Source organism: Populus trichocarpa, chromosome 5 (genome assembly GCF_000002775.5).
Source record: "Populus trichocarpa isolate Nisqually-1 chromosome 5, P.trichocarpa_v4.1, whole genome shotgun sequence".
Taxonomy (NCBI): domain Eukaryota; kingdom Viridiplantae; phylum Streptophyta; class Magnoliopsida; order Malpighiales; family Salicaceae; genus Populus; species Populus trichocarpa.
The window spans coordinates 16,087,820-16,106,808 of record NC_037289.2 but is presented as its reverse complement, the minus strand read 5'-3'; the positions used below and the strand labels follow the sequence as shown (position 1 = coordinate 16,106,808).

At 32.3% G+C, this 18,989-nt stretch overlaps 2 protein-coding genes across 2 annotated transcripts; both read left to right on the top strand.

Moving 5' to 3' along the window:
- The first annotated feature begins 9,575 nt into the window (after nucleotides 1–9,575).
- Nucleotides 9,576–10,723, top strand: LOC18099527 (protein PHOSPHATE-INDUCED 1). The gene has a single exon (XM_006383438.3). It carries the CDS (start codon nucleotides 9,645–9,647, stop codon nucleotides 10,602–10,604), a length of 960 nt encoding a protein of 319 aa, XP_006383500.2. The 5' UTR covers nucleotides 9,576–9,644; the 3' UTR covers nucleotides 10,605–10,723.
- Nucleotides 10,724–13,210: 2,487 nt separating this feature from the next.
- Nucleotides 13,211–14,232, top strand: LOC112327458 (L10-interacting MYB domain-containing protein). Its single transcript, XM_052453220.1, has 2 exons — nucleotides 13,211–13,531; nucleotides 13,744–14,232. The coding sequence occupies exons 1-2, from the start codon at nucleotides 13,211–13,213 to the stop codon at nucleotides 14,230–14,232; spliced, it is 810 nt and encodes a 269-aa protein (XP_052309180.1).
- Nucleotides 14,233–18,989: the final 4,757 nt, after the last annotated feature.

Here is an 18,989-nt window from a genome sequence, read left to right as displayed (position 1 = left end):
ATATGCATACCCTTACTCTAGATAAAAAAAAAAGTGAGATTTAAAATGTGTAATTTCAAATTTTTCTTTGTACCCATTAAAGGTATATAATAAAGTAGAGAGAGAAAGTAGAATTATTGTTTTTTGTATGAAAGAATTTTATAAAAACATCTAATGTGATAGAATTTTGAGCTTTCAGTTACTCGTTAGATTTATCAAACAAATGACTTCATATTAATATATTTGTTGGTTATTGTATTTTTTTTATTTTTTAAATTATAGATTATTTTGATGATGGGACGAAGGAGGACATTAAAACTTCATTCTCAATTATTCATGTTTTGTTTACATGTTCCTCACACTTGTTTTTCTTTAAACAAGAAAAAAAAAGTACTATAGTAGTATTGTACCATTATGTGTGTATTTTGCTTTTATCAAGTTAATTGTAACATTTCTTCTTTTTTCCGATAAGCATGTTTGTTAGTAATTTTGTGTCACAAGCTTCCACACTAAACTAGTAATAAACAGGAATGATAATGAATATCTACAGGTAATATATATATTAACTATTTTATTTTTTATCAAATAATAAATAATAGTTAGATGATGAATATCCAAAACTTGATAAATAATTTATAAATATCTAATTTTTTTATTCAATAAATAGTTTATATATATATATATATATATATATATATATATAAAATGATAAAATTATAAATATTATACATGTGTGTGTGTTTTATATCAATATTGTGATATGTATATATCATGTTGTATTAAAAAGATTTAAATATTGTATAAATGTATCTATATAAAATAAATATATATTTCAACTTGGGCTCAGGCAAGTTTCAGATTGGATTTGATAATATCCATATTCTATCCATTACATATTAGGATAAGGTAACTATCTAAATAATACCCACTAATTTAGGTCAAGTGAAGTCGGGTTGATATTTATCGAGTTTGGATTAAATTGTTGTCTATACTAGTAAATATCATCTTTAGGCCAGTTAAGTTAAGAGGGATTCATAATAGAATCATGGCATATGCACCGACCAGTTTCACCGAATAAGCTAAATTAGTTATTTGACTCGCGTTTAACTATGGTTTGGATAAATGTTTTTTAGAAGAAAAAAAAAAGAAGCATATTTTTTCAACTTTTCTTTCAACTAAAAAAAATCATAATCATGAATAAATAAAAAAAGCCTTTACATGCATTTAATTAAATAAATCAAGAATCATCTATGCCAATAAATACAAAAAAAAGGTGTTAAAGCATCTATAAAATTACATATCATCTTTAGGCCCATTAAGTTACAAGGGATTTAGAATAGAATCATCGCATATACACCAACCAATTTCATCAAACAGGCTAAACTAGCTATTTGACCCGCACTTCGTCATAAGTTAGATAATTTGTTTTGGCAAAAAAAAAAAACAAATATGCAGCCTTTTCAACATTTCTTTTGACTAAAAAAATCCTAATCATAATTAAATAAAAAAGCATATACAAACATTCAATTAAATAAATCGAGAATCATCTATGTCAATAAATATGAAACAAAACGTGTTAACTCATCTATTCAATTCACCTCATTGTGGGTCAGATAAAAACAATTATAATGCAAAAGAATGAATGAGAATGTGTTGTTAACGTGTTTTTTGACATCAAGTAAAAAATATAACTATAAATTGAAAATCCAATGCTTATATTTAATAAAATAAAACAAGAATCATGTACATTAATAAAAACATGTATGATCTCAAGTTAATTTTTAACATAGTAGAAAAATAGAACATTATTGTGAGTGTGTTTCACTATATCATGATTGATACAATCCAAACTATACCAAAGAATTCATTAGAAGTTCCAATCGGATCAATTACAAGATCAAAGGTAAAGAAACTTAAAGATGCATTCAATGAGTTTCTTTAGAGTAATTGATCCAAAGTGAATTTCAAGAAAGTTACAACTTCAACAAGTGATGATCAGATCTTAGTCAATCTAATATATGTGCAAGAGGAGTTCGATTCATTTACAACATAGGCCTAATTATTTCACAATGATGGGCTAATTAATTGTGGCATTAGAGGCGGTTTGGGGTTTGTTTTTCCTAATACACAGTTTTACTCTAACAATTATTATTTTTAAATCATAATTGTTAACAACACATTAGGCTGAAATTTTGCCTGAAGTTTTCGGAGGTCTTGTTCGATTTTAACTTAAAATTCTAAAGCAATCAAAGACCAAAAAGGCTTTGCGATAAGGTCTAAAAGCTACTATGCGAAAATTGTTTAGTTTCCTAATTGATTCAGGATTTGTTTTTCTATTTTATTTATAACTCTTTTATTATTTTTCCAGCATTGTTTTTAAAGTTTTTACCTATTATAAATAGGGTTATTTAGCTTATATTTAGGGTATTTTTGGGGGACATACTTTAATTTCAAGTCTATAAAAGCATGTTACTATACAGAAAAGAAACACAATAAATACATATATTCTTTTCTTGGTCTTATCTTCTCATTCTTTTAGAGGTTTAGAGGGCTTAGATGTATCCTGGATGTGTTGTCTCTGTGTGGGACAAATAAACACCTTAAAGATAGTGTTTTCATACCTCTAAGCCAACTCCATATCCTCTAAGCCAACTCCATATTTGTTTACATCCTAAATATTCCTAATAATTTTAAGGTGTTTATTTTGATGAAGATAAATATGAATTCTAGCGTCAAAATTGCTAAGGATATCAAAATTCAACTAGATCGGTTCGATGGTATGAATTACACAAGATAGATGGACAAGATGATATTCTTGCTTACTTCATTAAAGATTTACTACATTCTTGACCCAAATCTATCTGCACTACCTAAACCACAAGAATATGAATCTGCTACTGTTAAGACTACAAGAGTAAAACATGAAGAAGATGAAGTGCTTCATCGAGGGCATCTACTGAATACTCTGACCATTCGACTTTATAAGATCTTCTCTAAATTAAAGTCGCCAAAAAAAAAATTGGGCTTCCTTAGAGACACACTACAAGTAGGAAAAATCAGGTTCTGATCGTTTTCTTACTTTAAAATTTTTTGAGTATGAGATTACTGACAATAAGTCAATTATGGATGAAGTCCATGAAATTCAAATGTTGATATCAAAACTTAGTGATTTGGATATCAAAGTTCCTGATTCACTTCAAGTGGAGGTTATTTGATCAAAACTTCCTCCATCTTGGAAAGAATATAGAAAGAAGATGTTGTATTCTACAAACAATTATACCTTTGAACAGTTTCAAACACACTTGCAAATTGAGGTTCAATCTCATATGCGTGAATTGCAAGGAACAAATTCTAAAGTGAATTTGATTACCGAAATTGGTTTGACAATGACTCAAAACAATCTGTAAGTACAAAAGAAAGGAAACAAATTCAAGAAGAAACAAAATGCTAATAAGAAGCATAGAGTTTGTTTCCATTGTGGAAATAAAAGGCACTACATAAAAGAGTGCAGTTTCAAGAATTTCAACAAGAAAGGTGGTTCTTTCAAAGTAAATATGGTTGAAAAAGATGATGTCAGGGAGTTAGTTGTCATGGTTTCAAACATTCAAATTTGAATGATTACCTTATTAAATATTGTAACTAATGTTGTAAAGACTTCGGATTGGTGGTTGAATTCTGGTGCAACAATTCATGTTTGCAACAACAAAGCATGGTTTAAGACTTATAAGGAATTGAAAAAATCTAAAGAGGTCTTGATAGGCAACCATAATTCTGCTAATGTTTTGGGAAAATGAACTATTGAGTTGTACTTTACTTATGGACAAATATTATGTTTACTCAATGTGTTTCATGTTCCTAAAATTAGAAAAAACCTTGTATTTGTTAGTCTCTTGAGCAAGAAAGGGTTCAAGATTCTTTTGGATTCTGATAAGGTTATTGTAACTATGAGTGGGATGTTTGTGGGAAAGGGTTATTCCTATGATGGCATGTTTAAGTTCAGTATTAATGAAATCAAATGTTATTTTTGCTTATATCATTGAATCTACTTCTCTTCGTTAGCATGCTAGATTAGGATATCTAAATTATAGATATTTAAAATATATATATGTAAGCATGGTTATATTTCATATTAACATAATAATAATAATAATAATAACAAAAGTGAAGTATGTATTCAAGCAAAGGTAACAAAGAAGCCTTTTTCCTAAAGTAGAAATGAATTTTCAATTACTTGAGCTGGTCTATTCTGATATATGTGAAATAAATGGTATGTTAACAAGGGGTGGGAAAAGATATTTCATAACTTTCATTAATAATTATTCTCATTTTACCTATGTTTACTTGTTAAGAACTAAAGATGAAGCCTTTGGAAAATTCAAGGAGTTCAAGAAAATGGTAGAAAATCAAATGGAAAGAAAAATTAAAGTTCTTAGAAGTGATAGAGGTGGATAATAATTTTCTAAAGAGTTTTCTACATTTTATGAGGAAAATGAAATAATCCATTAAATGAAAGCACTCTATACACCACAAAATAATGGACTTGTTGAAAGGAAAAATAGGACCTTAGTGGATATGGTCAATGCTATGCTTTTGAATGCTAAATTACCAAATAATTTATGGGGTGAAGCCTTACTTGCTGCATGTCACATTCATAATAGAGTACTATCTAAAAAATTAAATGTTTCTTCCTATGAAGCATGGAACGGTAGTGATTAGTACTTAAAAGTGTATTTTTATTACGGCTTTTTATCATCATATTGCACTAAAGTATCGTTAAATTCTCTAACTAAAGCATGTTTTATAATAACAAGTATGATAATATAATATATCTTTAATTTATGGTAAATGCTTGTTTTGAATGCAAGTATATCTCACAATTCAAATGCTTGATTAATGTGATTAACTATTGAAAGTGAAGAGACAAAAGGAGGACTAGGCTAAGAGAAGAGATGTTGGTTCAATTCCAAACTGGAACACCATTCGGTTATTTGATCATAACTAGAGTTGTAGAACTCGGATTTAGGTCCACTTTATATGGATGGAAAGATAAGACATAGACCTAAAACTTTCATAGGAGTCCAAGACTCAATTCTGCCGTTTTCAAGTTCAAATCTTAGCAAAAACGGAGAAGTCGGAACCTGTCTTGCAGCTCAAACACTGTTCGGTTTTCAGCTCATATCTTGAGTTCTAGAAGTCCAAATGAGCTCTGGTTTTTTTTGTTGGAAAGTTGAGACAATTGCCCACAGCTTTCATGGAACAAAGGGCTCAAATTATAATGTTAGCAATGATGTTTTGACCAGCCAACAATATCAAAAATCTGCCAATAACATCAAGAACCAACAGCCAACAATGTCAAAAACCAGCCACCAAATCAATGGTTGCCTACCAATCAATAGTTCTGAATCTTAGCCTATAAAAGGAGGCATTTGCCATGTATTTAGTCATATATTATTTTTCAGATCAAAATCATCTTCTTGCTTTCTCTCTTTATATCTTTGTAATGTTCAAGTTTTCTTTCATGCTATATTAATCTCTTGTTTATGCTTTTTCATTTCCTTTCCTATACTTAGTTAACTTATATCATGTTTATGTTCTTATGTTGTTTATTTATGTTTTTCTTCTTCATTATGTTTAGCTAAGTTAATTATGTCAAGGTGAAAAGGTTTTATTAATGGTGTTAGAATAGGTATAATATAAACTCAACATGGACTTTAACGTTTATATCCAAGAAAGTTTGTTATTAACATGTTTTATCTTTTTATCTTACTAATTCTTAATACCTTGCTTGTTAAATGGTTAATCTAGATTTGTGTTGTATAACACTTGGTACATCAAATGCTTAATCCTTCATAGTTTTCGGCCGACATCGTTATTATGATAGGAACTTGATTTGTTGTTAACATAAACTAGCAACATGAATGCCTGATGATATTTATAAGTATGGTGTTACTTGAATAGGATAATTAATATGATCATGTTAATACTTTATAATGAGCCATTAACGATAAATCATCCGATTGGAACCTCCTTTGTGTGTGGTTTCCAATTGAGTAATAAAAAGAGTTTATATTATATTTATTTGAAATACCATTAGTGGATCCTCTAACCTTGACATCTGTTTTATTATTGTTTAATCCTTACATCAATATCACTTCCCAAAACTCTCTTCAACTCTTTTTCTGTTATTATTCTCTTCAAATCTTTCTTTTTATTTGTAATTTATACAATTCACCTCTCTGCGGTTCGACCCCGGTCTTGCCGGGTTATTTATTACTTTGACACTCCTGCACTTGGGATAAGACATCAACTCTTTGATCGTGTCAGGTAGAAAACCAAATCTAAATTATTTTAAAGTGCAGGGGTGTGTAGCTTTTTATAAAATTTCTGATCCTAAAAGAACGAAATTAATACGCAGAGGTCTTAAGAGTGTTTTTTGTTGGTTATGCACAAAATTCAAAGGCTTATAGACTTTTGGATTTAGAAACTAATGTGATTGTTTAATTTATACATGTTGAATTTATCGAAAATAAATTCATAAGTGATTCAAATGTGCAAAAACCAAATCTAAAAGTAATGACTCCTAGCTCAACATTAAGTGAAAAACATAAAAACCTAGAAGTAATAGGTTCAAGTGAACTTAGAAGAAGTCAAAGAGTTAGAAAGGAAAAACACATAGATACAAATTTTATTTCTACTGATTCAATTGTATTTTTAGTGGAAGGTGATAGAAATACAATATTGAAAAAGACACCTATGATCCTAAATATGGAAGATGATCCAAAGACATTCAATATTGTCTAACAATACTTGGATCCTAGTAGATTTACCTCCAGGTTCTAAGCCAATAGGATATAAGTGGATGTTTAGAAGAAAATACAATACCAATGGTTCTATAAAAACCTTCAAGGCAAGATTATTTGCCAAAGATTTTACTCAAAAGGAGGGCGTTGATTATTTTGACACTTATTCTTCGGTGGCAAGAATTACATCAATTAGAGTTTTATTTATATTAACATCAATTTATAAATTGTATGTTCATCAAATGGATGTAAAGATGACTTTCCTAAATGGAGACTTAAAGGAGGAGGTGTATGGAGCAACCTGAGGGTTTTATACTTCCTAGAAATGAAGAAAAAGTCTGTAAATTGGTAAAGTCTTTATATGGTTTAAAACAAGCTCCGAAACAATGGCATGAAAAGTTTGACAAAGCAATTTTATTGAATGGTTTTCATCACAATGGTGCTGATAAGTGTATGTATTCCAAATTTACAAAAAAAAAAATTAGTGTGATTATTTGTCTCTATGTAGATGACATGTTAATATATAGCATCAATATGATTGGAATAGTTGAAACCAAAAAGCATCTCACTTCTATCATTAAAATGAAAGATCTCGGTAAAGTAGATACAATTTTAGATATCAAAGTTAAGAAACAAAGTAATGGCTATGCACTTAATCAGTCACATTATATTGAGAAAATGCTTGATAAGTTTAAGCATCTCAATATAGAGGAGGTTAATACCCTATTTGACTCTAGCATGAAGTTAAATGATTATTGTGATAAAGCGGTAGCACAACTAGAATATGCTAATGTCATTGGAAGTTTTATGTATGTTATGCATTATACAAGACCAGATATAGCTTTTGCTATATGCAAGTTATCAAGATATACAAGCAAGCCGAATACAAATCATTGGAAGGGTATTGCAAGAGTTTTTGGTTACCTAAAAAGAACAATCGATTTGGGCTTGTTTTATTCTGATTTTCCAACTATAATGGACGGATGATGCAAGTTGGATGACTAGTTCAAGTGATAATAAGTCCACATCAGGATGGATTTTCTCACTTGGAGGTGCAATATCTTGGGCATCTAAGAAACAAACATGCATCTCTCATTCTACCATGGAATCAGAATTTATTGTTATGGCTATTGTAGGTAAAGAAGCAGAATGACTAAGAAATATGTTGTTTGATATTAAGTTGTGGCCACAACCTATGTCAACTATTTTTTTATACTGCGATAATGAAGCAACTATGTCTCGAGCTTATAGTAACATTTACAATGCTAAGTCAAGACATATAAGCATTCGACATGGATATATTCGAGAGTTGATTACAAATGGTGTAATCATCATTATCTATGTGAAGTTTGTGAATAATTTAGCAGATTCGCTCATGAAAGGACTATCTAGAGACATGGTATGGAAAACAACTAATAGAATGGGGTTAAAACCCGTTATTAAAGATACCAGTAATAGGAACCCAACTTCGGATCAGTAAGAAGCTTATCTCTAAGTTTAATGGATAATAACAAGTTACTGTTTTGTATCTGTTGGACATTGATAATTAATTTGAGTCTCTATTCTGATAGTATTCAGTGTGTTCTATTACGTAAAAAAGGATGAGCGTAGGCTCTTAATGGAATTTAAAGTTCATGTTTAATATAATAGAGACATGTATGATTTCACCTATATGAATATAAAAGTGGTGTCACTTTTTACAAGAGTTAGGGTTTTCTCTTGTAAATATTCATGAAAAAATAAGATTTTAGCACATGGCCATAATAGTGCTAAATAGTTGTAGACCTCCTTAAGAGTTTGGATAGTATTATGTGTGTAGTATTTTTTTATTCTACAACAAAAGTTTTGGTTCAATCTGCGGACACCAATAACTTTAGTAGGATTCAAGTTATAACACTAATTGAAGGTTGAAATTGCAAAATACCTTATTGTAAGCATAATTCTATCAAGTGAAAAAACCTTCATTACAAAATAGTGGGGAATTATTGGTGTAGTTTGTAAATGAATAAAGAAAGAAAAGATGTTTATTCCATATTTGAAAGAAACACTCCCTTCTAATGTTTCTAAGTGTGGGTTTCTATTGTGTAATAAATTAAGTCATGGTGGACAGACTCTTCTATTTGGCTTCCTAATACTATTATATGGATATTTATAATATCAAAAGATAGCATTTGGAACTTGAAACTTAATATGAACAATTATATTGTTTCATGAATAGTCATGCTATTTCATGAATAGTCATATTGTTTGATAAACAGTCATATTATTTCATCAACAATAATATTGTTTGATGAACAGTCATAGTGTTTCATCAATAGTCATATTATTTCATCGTTAAAGATAGTGTTTTCATGGCTCTAAGCCAAATCCATTTTTATTTTCATCCTAAATATTTTTAACATATATTACTAATTTAAATATAAAAGAATTTCATGTATATCAAGAGAGTTATTTTTAGACGATTAGAACAGCCACTAGTCAAACCTATTAACCAAGCAATGGAAATCCTAATTTTCTTGTGAGGTTTTTTCACGGCTTCATGAGTGGAGCTGTCTACAAAAAGCTATCTCCTTCACTTTCGGTCCCTGGTCCTCTCTTAGCTGGCCAAGCACTGTAATGTTTGTTAACAATGGATGCAGTTGAAAACGAGAGTAGCCGCGCGCGCATTAGGTTACCAATGAAACAACGCGCTATTTACCTGTCATGTCACCACTTGCCCACTTTCAATTCTCAACCCACTCTCCGCGTAGCTTCCCTCCCTAAGATTTCAACCCTTCCCTGAGAATATATATACCCAATCTCCTCCTCCGTTTCTCTCCACTCACAAAATCCTCTCTTCCATCACTACCGATCATCAGATCAATCATGGCCTCCTTTCTTTCTTCACATTCTCTTCTTCAACTTGTTCTGTTAATCTCTATTATACAATTCAGCTCAGCAGCAAGGACATTCTCCGTGTCAGATCAAAGCCAAGATCCCTTGTTATTTCAATACCACAATGGCCCTCTTCTTACCGGTGAAATTTCGATCAACTTGATCTGGTATTGCAAGTTCAAGCCATCTCAGCGTGCCATTGTCTCAGATTTTATTGCCTCTGTCTCTTCTAGAAGACCCACAACAGCCCAACCCTCTGTTGCCACGTGGTGGAAAGCTACTGAGAAATATTACAACCTTGTCAAGACGAAGAAAACCTCTCCTCTTCTCCTCTCTGTAGGAACACAGATTTTAGACGAGAGCTGTTCATTGGGGAAATCGCTCTCCAGCAAGCAAATCGTGCAGCTAGCATCGAAGGGTGGTCAAAAGGGTGCCATCAACGTTGTTTTGACATCATCCGATGTTGCTGTTGAAGGGTTTTGCTCTAGTAAATGTGGTACTCATGGGTCCTCTTTGAGTGCTAAAACAATCAACGCTAAGAGATCGAAATTTGCTTACATTTGGGTTGGTAACTCTGAGACTCAATGCCCCGGTCAATGTGCGTGGCCATTCCACCAGCCAATCTATGGACCACAGAACCCTCCATTGGTTGCACCCAACAATGATGTGGGTCTCGATGGTATGGTAATCAATCTGGCTAGTCTTTTGGCTGGGACTGCAACAAACCCATTTGAAAATGGCTATTTCCAGGGTCCAAAGGAGGCTCCTCTTGAGGCCGCATCTGCTTGTCCTGGGGTCTATGGTAAGGGTGCGTATCCTGGTTATGCTGGGGATTTGTTAGTGGACTCTACAACTGGTGCTAGCTATAATGCTCATGGTGTTAATGGAAGGAAATACGTGCTTCCAGCTTTATTTGACCCTTCAACTTCAACTTGTTCCACTTTAATTTGAGAAGGGATCGCATTAGTGTGTATGAGAGTACCGTGGAGCTGTAGGAGAGATTATTCTTTGATTTAATCATTCTTTCATTCAATTATAATGAAATCAAATTTTAAGCATATTTGAATTAATGTTGCCTCTTGAATATGATGATTCAATACTAAACTGCCTTGTCTCTTCTTCTAATTGAATTTGATTAATTGACCAGAGAAAGCAAAAGGACAGTTTTTTTTCTATTTAGATTCGTAATCACGAAATTAATATTCATTTCTTATTGTTTATTGTGCTGTATCATCAACTATTAAGAAACAAAAATTGCATTTTTCATTCATAATCACTGTTGCACATTGTTTATCAAATCTTAAAATGACGTCGTTGGACATAAAGGTTGTTTTTGATTAATTAAAACAACTAAAATTAAAATGTAAAGGTCTTTCACTGTAAATGATGACATTAATGCACTACTTATAAACAACTTTCAATATTGTTTATTAAGATGGTGTTTGGATATGTTGGTGCGGCTGCGGTTGAAAGAAAAGCAGTGTAACACATGTTTGGTTAAATACTAACCACAGTTTTTATTTACGTGGGTCCCAATTCAAACTGCGGTTGAATTGCAAAAATTGAAAAGCAATTACGCATTGCTTTTCATGCGTTTCTCCTCTTTCTCATCACCGACAATTTGCAATTGCTTTCCTAACTGTCTTCTGTCCCTCTTTAACCCAATTTCCCAACGGTCACAAAAACCCAACAAATTGTTCACAAAAGGTTGTAGATCAATGTTACCATTGATCTAAACTCCCATTTTCAACCTTCCCCATAGTGTTCCTTCATGCGTTTTACCTCTCTCTCACCACCAACACTTTCCCAGTAACCACGGTCAATTACGGTCCTCTACCTCACAAATTTTTCTGTTACGGTTGCAGATCAAGCATTGATGAACTAAACCCCAATTTCCTTCCCCAAATTGTTCTCCTCTCTCGTCTCTTGCTACAACCCCGTTTCTATTTTGCCCTAAAACCACCAACGCACAGGACGACGCCAGAGCAAGCTTCTTCCTCTCTGTCCCTTCTTTCCAAATGAAGATCGAAAACACAAACCTTCACCGATCTGTCCCTCCAGTGTTATAATTGCAGAAAAACCCAAGATATTCATGCTGGGAAAGGTCCACGAGCGAGATACCCGTAAGTAATGTGCGTTTCCCTTGTCAATTTTGTTTAACATGTTGCTCAAAATCTAATTTCTGTAATGGGTCTCTATTGTTTTTGTTTTTGCATAACAAAGCTGCGGCACCGTGGTGGTTTGCAGAACAAAGAGAGAGACTGAGGTAAGTTCCTGCCTTATCTCCATCTTCATTTTTGTTTTTTAGATGAAAAATTACATGTCTGTGCTGCTGCATGCTCGATTACTGTTAAAACTGTAATTGTTGAATTGATCTACAAATTTCATTGTTGTTGCTACTTGTGTTCTATTTACTATGCCTTCGTCAATTTTTTTGAATTTATAGCAAATTTCATTGCTTCTTCTGCTTTGCATATGTTTTTTAATTTTTTTTACTTCAAAACCTGCATTTTTGTGATGCTTCTGTGTACTGTGTTACCCATGTCAATTTTGTAGTAATTGTAGCTCAAAATCTAATTTATGTTCTGGATCTCCATTGTATCTGTTTGCAGGACAAAGCTGTAGAACCGTGCTAGTTTGGACACCTAAAGAGATAGACTGAGGTAAGTTCCTGCCTGATCTCCATCTTCATTTTCTTTTTTTAAAAATGAAAAATTGCATGTCTATGTACATGCATGATCAATTACTGTGTGTTCTGCAATTGACAAATTTCATGGCTGTTGCTGATTGTCTTCTATGTACTGTGCCTTCGTCAATTGTTTTGAATTTAGCAAAATTTAATTGCTTCTATGTACTGCTTGTCTGCTGTTGTTCTTTGTTTAAATCTGGTTTTGTTTTTTATGTCTACTTCCAGCTGACAGTGCTGCTGCTGGATTATTTGTTTACTGGAAACAACGTGATGCTTTGAAATTTCATTTATGTGTTGTTCTTCATGGTCTGATATGTTTACTATGCACATTGATGTTGTTTCTGTTTGAGCAACCGTAGATTTCTTTATTGTGCGTGTGTTTATTGTAATCGTAATGAGTGCCCTGTTAGCATGTCGTGTAGGATTACTTTTATTTCTACTTGTGCATTCAAAATCAGAATTTTGAGTTTCCTTTTGTGTGTTTGCATGTTGCGAAAGAAAGCTGGGTTACTTTGAATGTAGAAATAGATTATGTTATGTTTGTTTTTTTCCCTCTTTTTTTAGCTTCCAAACAGCATGATGACAATGAAGTGTTGCTTGATAATTCAAATATTATATCATGGCTGAAACTGAGTTTTCTGAACATTTGAAAATTAATGGGTTTCAATTAGTTTTCATTACAAATTAACGGGAACATTCTCATTCAAATACATGCATGGTTAATGTTTGTTGCTAACCACACAGCTTTTATAAATGCTGAACATTGAGTGTTTTATTATTGTTTTAGTCCACGGTTTATGTATGTGCCACAATGTAATTGATATCATTGATTGATTTCAAACTTTTGTTAAATGTTTTAAAAGATATCATGGAAGGTCTTGAATCTTTTGATAAGGCTGTTTGGACAAAGGAAATGTTGCATATATTTTGTGATATATGCATTAAGGCAATTGATATGGGAATGAGACCTAATACTCATTTCGATAAAACGGGGTGGAAATTTCTTATAACATCATTCAAAGAACAAACTGGCCATGCATTCACCAAAACACAATTGAAAAACAAATGGGATGGATACAAAAAGGATTGGAGGTTATGGAATAAGCTGGTTTCTGAAACTGGTGTTGGCTGGAATAGTGAATTAGGCACAATTTCAGCTAGCGATGAGTGGTGGAAACAAAAAATTCAGGTACATTCCTTGTCATCCTAACAATTTCTTTTATTGTTGTCAAATTCCAACACCAAAATTTTACTAGTCTTGATCCTTCATTACTTGATTTAATTTATATGCAGGAAATTAGAGGAGCCAAAAAATTCAGACATGTCGGTATTGAGCCGTCTTTGAAGAATAAATTTGACCGAATGTATTCCAACAATGTCGCAACTGGAGCGTTTGCATAGGCTCCTTCATCAGGTGTACCTGCTGACAGTGATGTTGATCCTGGTACAAGCAATGCCGACATTGCTCATGATGGTTTGGAAGAGGGCAACGGTGATTCGAAGGAAGATGTGATTCCAGATTTCCAGATTGACATGGCTCGAATGGTTGGAGGGATAAATATGTCTAGCAGCAGCAACATAAAAAGCGGTGGCAAAAGAAAAGAACGAGATCATTATGATGTGCGAGGTAGAAAGAAGAAAACATCTGGAATTCAGCTGCTGTCAAGGTGCAATCAACTACTTGAAAGTATATTGATTATGAGTGATTCCATGTTTGTTAATTTGGATCGCGAAGGTTGTAGTATTCGCGAGGTGATGGCTGAGCTGCACTCAATTTCTGGAGTTTCAATTGAAGATGAGTTCCACGACTTTGCTACAGAGTATTTGAGTTTAAGAAGGAAAAGAGAAATGTGGGCTAGTATGGGTGATAAGGAGCAGAAGTTGAGATAGCTGCAATGAATGTATGCACGCACTAAATGTGCTTAGCTGACATGGTATTATTACATTTTCTTAACCATTAATCAATTAAGTATTCACTTGCTTAATGTATTTATACAAGTTTATTTTATTGTTGCAGAATAATGGGATGCCGGTTTTAAAAATGAGTTTTTTTCCAATTACCGAAGTTTATCCGAGTCATTGTATTCTTCCACATTTCGTGTTGAGATATATGGGCATTTTCATTTGCGGTAATTTGTTTACTGTTGTATTTATATTAAACTGCTTTTCGGGAGCTAATATACTTGTATGAGGATATTGTTGGTTTTTAATGTTGTATTTTATCAATAAATTAAAACTGTCACTTCTGTTGTTATTAATGTTAAATGGTTGACCATTGGATTTAATTTGTTGGTAATTTTCCTTCAATGTGTTATTCCATAAAGGTCTTGAATATTGAGTGTTGCTGTTAAAATATATGTTCTATTATAATATACCATGTGCAGTCTTGTTTGTTTTCTTTTATGCCATGAGTTGATGGGAGTTGTTGCCTTGTGTGTCCAACTGTAATTGTAATAAACCATGTGCAGCTACTGTGTGAAATGTTGGTGTGTTTTCTTTTCTGCCGTGAGGTGATGGGAGATGCAGCCTTGTGGGTGAAGCTGTATTCATTGATATACCATGTGCAGCTATTGTGTGAACATTTGTTTGTTTTCTTTTTCTGCTGTGAGTTGATGGGTGCTGCATGGTGATAAGAAAGCTGCAAGTAATTGAGATACTATGTGCAGCTACTGTGTGCTTGTGCAGTGTGATAAGGAGCATTTGTGTTCTGTTCTGCAGTGAGAATTGATGGAAGTTGATGCCTTGTTTGTTAATGCTATTCATTGCTGTTAACATGATTGTTTCAGCTATTGTGTACAAGTGAGTTTTGAATATTGTCTCAGCTACTTTGTGCATGGGAGCCAGTGCATGAAATATATGTGTATGTGCTACTGTAAATGCTATTTGAGCTGCTGGATTTGTCACTGATTATTAGAATACATGCTGCTCTCTTTGGTGCGTTGCTGTTGGAGTTCATATATATAAATTATGTTTATTTTGTGAGGTGTCAATTGAATCTCCAATTACAGTTCTTGGAATACAATATTTGTTTCTTTTTAGATGATTTTTGTACATGTTGGTGTGCACTGTCATGGTAATAAGAAAAGAAAAAAAATGGGTCAAGGAATCTTGAATAATAGAATGAGAACAAAAGGTGAAAAAATACATGTCAGAATATATTAGCTATAAAATTAACATTATATGTTACTTTTACAGTCTATACATGTGATAATGTACTTGTATTGTAAGCTGAATAAAATTACTTGTAAAAGAGACGTAAAAAGCATTGAGTTTTTTCTATATAAAGAGGATTGTTTGTAAGCCAACTTTTAAAAAACTTTTTCGCTTCATAACAAACCTCTCAAACCTCAACTGCATTTCATACAAGCAAGTTGAACACTGTTTTTGTTGGCTTTACAGGTATGAAAAAACTTATGTTGCACCAACTATTTGATAGTTCTTTTTTATTGAATGATATTTAATTATTTAAGTATTTTTATTAACAACATATATTTTTTTTTGTTTTCATGTAATTGAACTTATGGATGATTCACGGTTTAATGACATTTTTAATGGGGATTTCGATGGCAATTATGATAATGTAATGAACCGCATTGTAGACCAAATTAATTATTCTAGTTATGAAGGTAGTGGTGCCTCATTTTCTGGTGTTGGAGATGACAATGATGGAAACGACGCCAACGATAGTAACGATGAAAGTGATGATGACGGTGACGATGACAGTGATGATGACGATGAATTTATTTTAATGACACATTTTGATATGAAAAAATTAATTATATACACAGCTGGAGCTATAAACATGTGTTATATTAATTATATGTATAAAGAACCATGTATGGTTTCGTATAATACAGGGATGCGTTGGTTGACAGAGGTTTTAAGAGGTCATTGGAAACGAAGTGTTAACATGTTCAGGATGGACGTAACCACTTTGTTGAGTCTGTGCATTGAATTAGAAACGCACCATGGCTTAAAACCGTAAAAAAGAATGAGCGTTATTGAAAAGGTGGCAATGTTTCTATTTACAATAGTAGTTGGGGCGTCAAATAGACAAGTGCAGGAACGCTTTTAGCATTCAGGTGAAACTATTAGTAGATGTTTTAAAGAAGTGCTTAAATCATTACGTTTGTTTGCTGTGGAAGTCATAAAACCAGTAGATCCACAATTTACGAGCACACCAAGAGAAATTGCTATGAATCCAAGATTTATGCCACATTTCAAGGTAAGATGAATTTTTGTTTAATTAAGTTGTTCAAATGAATATGAAATATGTTATAAATGTTTACGAGTACTTAATGTTTTTTTGACTTGTAGAATTGTGTCGGTGCAATTGATGGAACACATGTTCGTGCCTGCATACCATCTGCAAATCAAATTCCATATATTGGAAAAAAAGGTGTACCAACACAAAATGTCATGGCCGCTTGTAGTTTCGACATGCAATTCATGTTCGTGTGGGCAGGATGGGAAGGCAGTGCACACGATACGCGTATTTTTCTTGAGGCTATTGACAATAGCAATATCAAATTTCCAAAACCTCCAGAAGGTTGTGATTTTGACTAAATTGAAGATTTGGTAATTGAAGGAATATAATATTTTTTTAAAAGTTCTGTTATTAATTACCATGTTATTATTTGCAGGAAAATAATACTTGGTTGATGCTGGATATCCAAACGAGTATAGGTATTTAGGTCCCTACAAAGGCGAGATATCACTTCCAAGAATTTAGGCGGCGTGGACAACCAAGTGGTCGGAAAGAAGTGTTTAATCGTACACACTCGTCACTACGTAACGTGATCAAACGTTCTTTTGGGGTATGGAAACAGAGGTGGAAAATTTTGCAAAATATGTCTGCTTATCCATACAAAACACAAGTTGAGATTGTAGTTGCATCAATGGCACTACATAACTATATTAGAAGGAGATCGCAAGATGATGCAGTTTTTTCTGAGTATGATCGCAACCCCAATTTAATTCCAGATGACTTTTTACCTGATATTGTTCAGGCTTCGGCTGTTCAAGGCTCACAAAGGCCTTCACGTATGGATTTTGTACGCGATGGAATTGCAAATAGTTTGATGGAACAATAAAGGAGTACATTAATGTATAAGGATATTTCATTTTGTTATGTAATCATAATTACAAAACACCTATGTTTTGGAATTATATATATGTGTCTATATATGTCCTTTAAATTAATTCAAATCAAATATAAAACACAAACCATATTAACCAAACAAAAGAAACTATTTTTTTTAACCACAATTTAAACCACGGTTTTACCAAACACAAAACTGCTTTTTTTCTACCACAATGTCAACCACAGTTTTTTAACCAAACACAAAAAACTACTTTTTTAAAAACCAAAACTTCAACCACAGTTTTAACCAAACACCAACTTTTTTCGAAATCAACCTCACAAAAAGTACTTTTTATTAAACTGCTTTTTTCAAACCACAACCACAAAAGCTACCACAATACCAAACACGCTCTAAACCTTATAACTATGTCATTGAAGTGTGAAATGATGTCATTTCAACGAAAATTATAAGTGTTTTCCTTTCCTTTTTTTTAAAAAAATATGTTTTTAGTTTAGTCTCTGGAATCCGAGATTTGCTTGGACACTACCAGAAAATTGATAAATACAAACGAAAATACCGAGGGAATATTTTCGTCAATAACTTTCCGAGGGATTTTACCGATGGAAATATTCCGTCGGTAAAATCATTGGTAAAACTGTTCATCATGTCAATTACAAAGGGAATCACCGACGGAATTTTCCGTCGGTATTTTCTAGAGAGCTCCATAACTATTCACTTTCCAATTGCACTGTTAAGTGTTGTTCTTTACGGACAAAATCACCGACGGATTTAAAAGTTGTCGGTGTTATTTGGTGGTTTTCTGAAAAAATTCAATTAATTTAAAATTTTCATTTAAATATTACAGACAGAATCACCAACGGATTGAAAAATCATCGGTACTTGTTGGCGGTTTCTGAAAACTTTTTACGAAATTGAAAATTTAAATTAAATATTACCGATGGAATTACCGACGGAATAATTAAGAAATATTAATATTCAATTATCCGTCGGTAAATCCATCGCTAACGCGCCCCAAAAAAAGGTCTGGATCCCCTTATTTCATAAGACATAAACTCATTTCTTATTATTCTTCTTCTTCTTCTTCTTTTTCTTCTTCTTCTTCACTATATGTAAAAAACATCAATATCTATTTCTTTCTCTTCTTTTCTCTCCACATCTCCTTCTCTCTCCCTCCATGCTCGGGGTATGTCTTCTTCTTCTTTCTTCTTTTATCTTCTTAGTTTTTTTAAATTAATATGCTTTACGATTTTTTTTTCTCTCCTTAACTTCCTTTGCAACTACATTAAGGTAATATTTTTCTTTTTTCATGATTTTTTTCACTATATTTGTTTTTTATTTTTTTTATTTTTTTTTCTTAATAATTGTATAAATGTTGTTGTGAGATTTTTTTTTTCATATGAGATCAATTTTTAGTTGATTTATTTATAGCGATTTTTAAATTTTTAGCAATTACAACTTCATTTTTTTCATATGAATTTTTTTAGTTGAAAATATTTTTTCGTTTTATTTATTTGTTGCAAATTTGTTTCAGTTGATTTTCTT

What these genes read in the sequence shown, in the direction of transcription:
- LOC112327458 (XM_052453220.1), top strand. Translation starts at nt 13,211, where the DNA reads ATGGAAGGTCTTGAATCTTTTGATAAGGCTGTTTGGACAAAGGAAATG. An exon ending in GGTGGAAACAAAAAATTCAG is followed by an intron (nt 13,532 to 13,743) that starts GTACATTCCTTG and finishes GCGTTTGCATAG; the next exon opens with GCTCCTTCATCAGGTGTACC.
- LOC18099527 (XM_006383438.3), top strand. Translation starts at nt 9,645, where the DNA reads ATGGCCTCCTTTCTTTCTTCACATTCTCTTCTTCAACTTGTTCTGTTA.